The sequence below is a fragment of the Trachymyrmex cornetzi genome, unplaced genomic scaffold (assembly GCF_001594075.2).
Source record: "Trachymyrmex cornetzi isolate Tcor2-1 unplaced genomic scaffold, Tcor1.1 scaffold157, whole genome shotgun sequence".
In the NCBI taxonomy this organism is placed as follows: Eukaryota; Metazoa; Arthropoda; class Insecta; order Hymenoptera; family Formicidae; genus Trachymyrmex; species Trachymyrmex cornetzi.
The window spans coordinates 235,311-238,751 of NW_017296168.1; the positions used below are offsets into that span (position 1 = coordinate 235,311).

Here is a 3,441-nt window from a genome sequence, read left to right on the forward strand (position 1 = left end):
TACTGATCTTTTTCTTCCATCTTTTATCTATCATTTGTGTATAATTAGAATCGAATATATTCATTTTTGTTATTAAAAATAAAGAAATATGAAAGTGCTGAAAATTGGATAATATGCCACCATGCGGGTAATATGCCACATAAAAAAATACAATATATTCAATGTATAATGTATATAATGTATATAATATATATATATATACTTGTATATATATGTATATATATGTATATATATGTATATATACCTATATATTAGAGAAAATGTTTAAATTATTCGTTGTGACGAAAAAGTTTTATGTTAATTCAAATTATTCAAGTTTTATTCATTCGATGAAAATGTATTAGTTTTAAGAAATTATTGTTTATATAGTAGTTATTTATTAATATGGTACTGTTCTGATCTTTAATTTAATTTATACGTTTCTAATTTTTTACATATTAAATTTTGCAATTTTGATTAGCGAATGGAATAATGTACATGCGATTTCATCTTGAAGTTTATAAGTTTGTCTTATTGTTTTCGTACATGTTGACCTCTTACATCGAGAACAACTCAATTCCGAGCGACACGTCAATGTATACTGACAGTTGAAGATGTCGATATCATTCAAATTTATTATATTTAATTGGTGATGTCTTGTGATTATTATATGGCTTCGCGACTAGCTTCATGTCCTACGGTAGTAAATCATTTAATGTTGTGAACTCAGGCATCAATCTAATGAGAAAATTCTTAAGATTAACAACGCTGCATCTTTGCCAATTTGCAAGTAACTTAATTGTCGTGAACATGTAAGTCAATCATATTGTAACATTATTGCTGAGGATGACTCCAAAGAGAGTCGAAACGTCCAAATACAGAAGACTTTAACAAATACGGAAGACTTTAAATTAACATCTGAGTATGGTTTTCACTTATCATTGCGTCGTTCATCGTTGCCAGACTCTCACTAGCCTACTTTAGTCATACTTTTAATTTATTTGAAAATTGAGAGTCCGAATATAATTATTACTTATTAGAGAAAATGCCTACTGGCATTTAACCCCAACAAAAGTAGTGGCACATTGTCCCAAGACGTCATTTCATCTTATGATGAGCCTGTACAGTACGACTGTTAAGAAAATGATTCAACGATGTACTGAATATTTTCATTTTAACCTACTCTAATAGATTAACAAGCTAATCGAGCTAAATATTGTGTAATGTTTAAATAATAACTTACATAAAGTACTATAAAAGTTATAAGAAGCACATTTTCGTATACCATGCCGTCATATTTACCTCATAAAAACAATATTGTTGCCAGGAAATGGTTGCTACTTATGTAATATGTTAAGCACACAATTATACACAATGTTGTAGCACTGACGCAAGCGCTGCTAATCGGTATCATTGTAAAACAAAACGTGTGGCATATTCCCCACACTGGCGTATTACCCGCACTTACCCAACTATATTATTAATTTGATAGTTTGTCATAGCTGTGAGAATAGCTTTATGTACTTCTTTTATAGTTATACATCATTCATGTTTAAATATATGCTATTATTTATTAATTAATAAAACGAAACCTTAAGACTACTTATTGACTCACCTATCGTATTTAACGTTGTTTTACATAGGTACATGAACGACTGAGCTATAGAATCTGGGGAATTTTTTCATTTGTAATGATTATCGGAAAAAATTTTCGCATTTAGTCATATTGTCCGTAACATATATGTACAATTTTGTAAAAATATTACGGCGTTTCTATTACGTCACAACGGCTCCCCCACGCTCTGCATTTTTTCCACTTCGCGCTCCACGTGCGGCAATAAAAAAAAGTACATGAGGAGTAAACATGAACAAAACGTGCGATATGTATATTACTATTTATGCCATCGTTAACATGAGTTATCACGCGCGTGGTTCCATATGCAGGCCAGACGTGGATCGATAACGCCACCGCACGGCTCTCTCCACGGGGTCAATTGCGAAAAAAGAAGGAAAAAAGGAAAGTTGATCCTGATGATGAAGAGTTGTATTATCGGGTTCACAAGTCAAAGTAATTGTGAAATCGTTCTTTTTTTTCATTAAAGGTATCACGCTTTCGCCCCCGCTGTTGCTGTTACTGCTGTTGTTCACGAGTTGTCTCTTCGTTGGCGGCGGAAGCTCGCATTAAGAAAAGGCAGTCACAGCGACCACGCGGACGAGTCCTGGCTCAATTTACAACGAACCGCAACTTTAAGATCGAGAGCCATCCAGAGTCGCCAATAGCTCAACTCACCGAAGAAAGTGACGACCTCGTTGACAAATTTGTCGGGAGGGAGTGTGTTACTCAAGTCTATTATCCGACCGGGACACGAAGTCTTAAATTTGTCTACGCATCCTTTCTCATTCTATCTCATTCGTTCGCGTCACGTCGACTATTTCGAGGAGAAAGCATCAGCGGTGAAATACTTTTACGTCTAAACAGCGTGCAAGAGAAACGACCGTACGGACGATGTCATTCATCAGGAACTCGTCGCCCGTACCGTAAACAGGAGAAGTGGGATTAATTGGCTGCGTGGCTAAATTGCCAGTAGTAGCCTACGTGGGTAAGTTACAGTCGACAACTAATTCTTCCAAGAAGAATTTTTACTTTCGGAGAAGTATAAATAAATTTTTGTGGGATAGCTCGTTGCGCAAAGACATTACGATTTATTAACATTATTTCGATTTAAGTAAATATGCGTTTTAAGTGCATGTAATCTCTATTTATCGTTACAATTTAATTTTAATCATAATTTGAAAATTGAATGCAGCTCGCAGCTGCGAAGCACTTTGATTCTCAATGTTTCTTTCAATACTGAGGAAATTAGAAATTAAGCGCATACTCTCTTAAGCCAGATTTAAGCCGAATGAACGTGCGCGAACGAATGTGCGCCAACGCGATCAACGCGATATTGTTTACATTTATCGAAGCAAGTGCATCTCAATCGAGTTTGTTCACGCTCGCGTGCTATATTTAAATCTGGCTTTAGAGGAAGTTTTCATTTACTATACGATCATTTAAACCTGATTTTACTCATTCACACAATAATTTTCCTCCTCTTGCGGGGAACGAATTTTTTAAGTCATTGTAACTGTCTGTTCGTATATCACTCGAAAGTCATACATACCATAGGAAAAATTCGCCTTCATAAATACGAACGGACTTTTACTATACATCCTCTATACGACTGTGATGTTCCCGTTCTTTCTTAATTCATTAGAAACAAAAATAAGTCTGATTATTCGCGATAGCGAACATTCGTAATCGATAATTAGGTTCTGAAGATATTATTAATCGCCGATCGCATCATGAAAACTTAGAAAGCATATAGTTAAGTATATTTATCATCAAAAATCCTGTTTCAATGAGCGTTAAATTAACAGGAAAAAATTAGATACATAATAATACAAAATTTCGGATCGATT

The 3,441-nt window shown here is 34.4% G+C and overlaps 1 protein-coding gene across 1 annotated transcript in view; it reads left to right on the top strand.

The window, feature by feature from the left end:
* The window catches only part of Sol1 (CUB domain-containing protein Sol1), a gene marked incomplete at its 5' end in the record, with an annotated part of 234,184 nt that extends 231,518 nt beyond the window's left edge, over positions 1 to 2,666 (top strand). Inside the window, one exon of the mRNA XM_018503456.1 lies at positions 2,082 to 2,666. Within this exon, the coding sequence (XP_018358958.1) occupies positions 2,082 to 2,164 (83 nt within the window). The remainder of the gene's footprint in view (positions 1 to 2,081) is intronic.
* Positions 2,667 to 3,441: the final 775 nt, after the last annotated feature.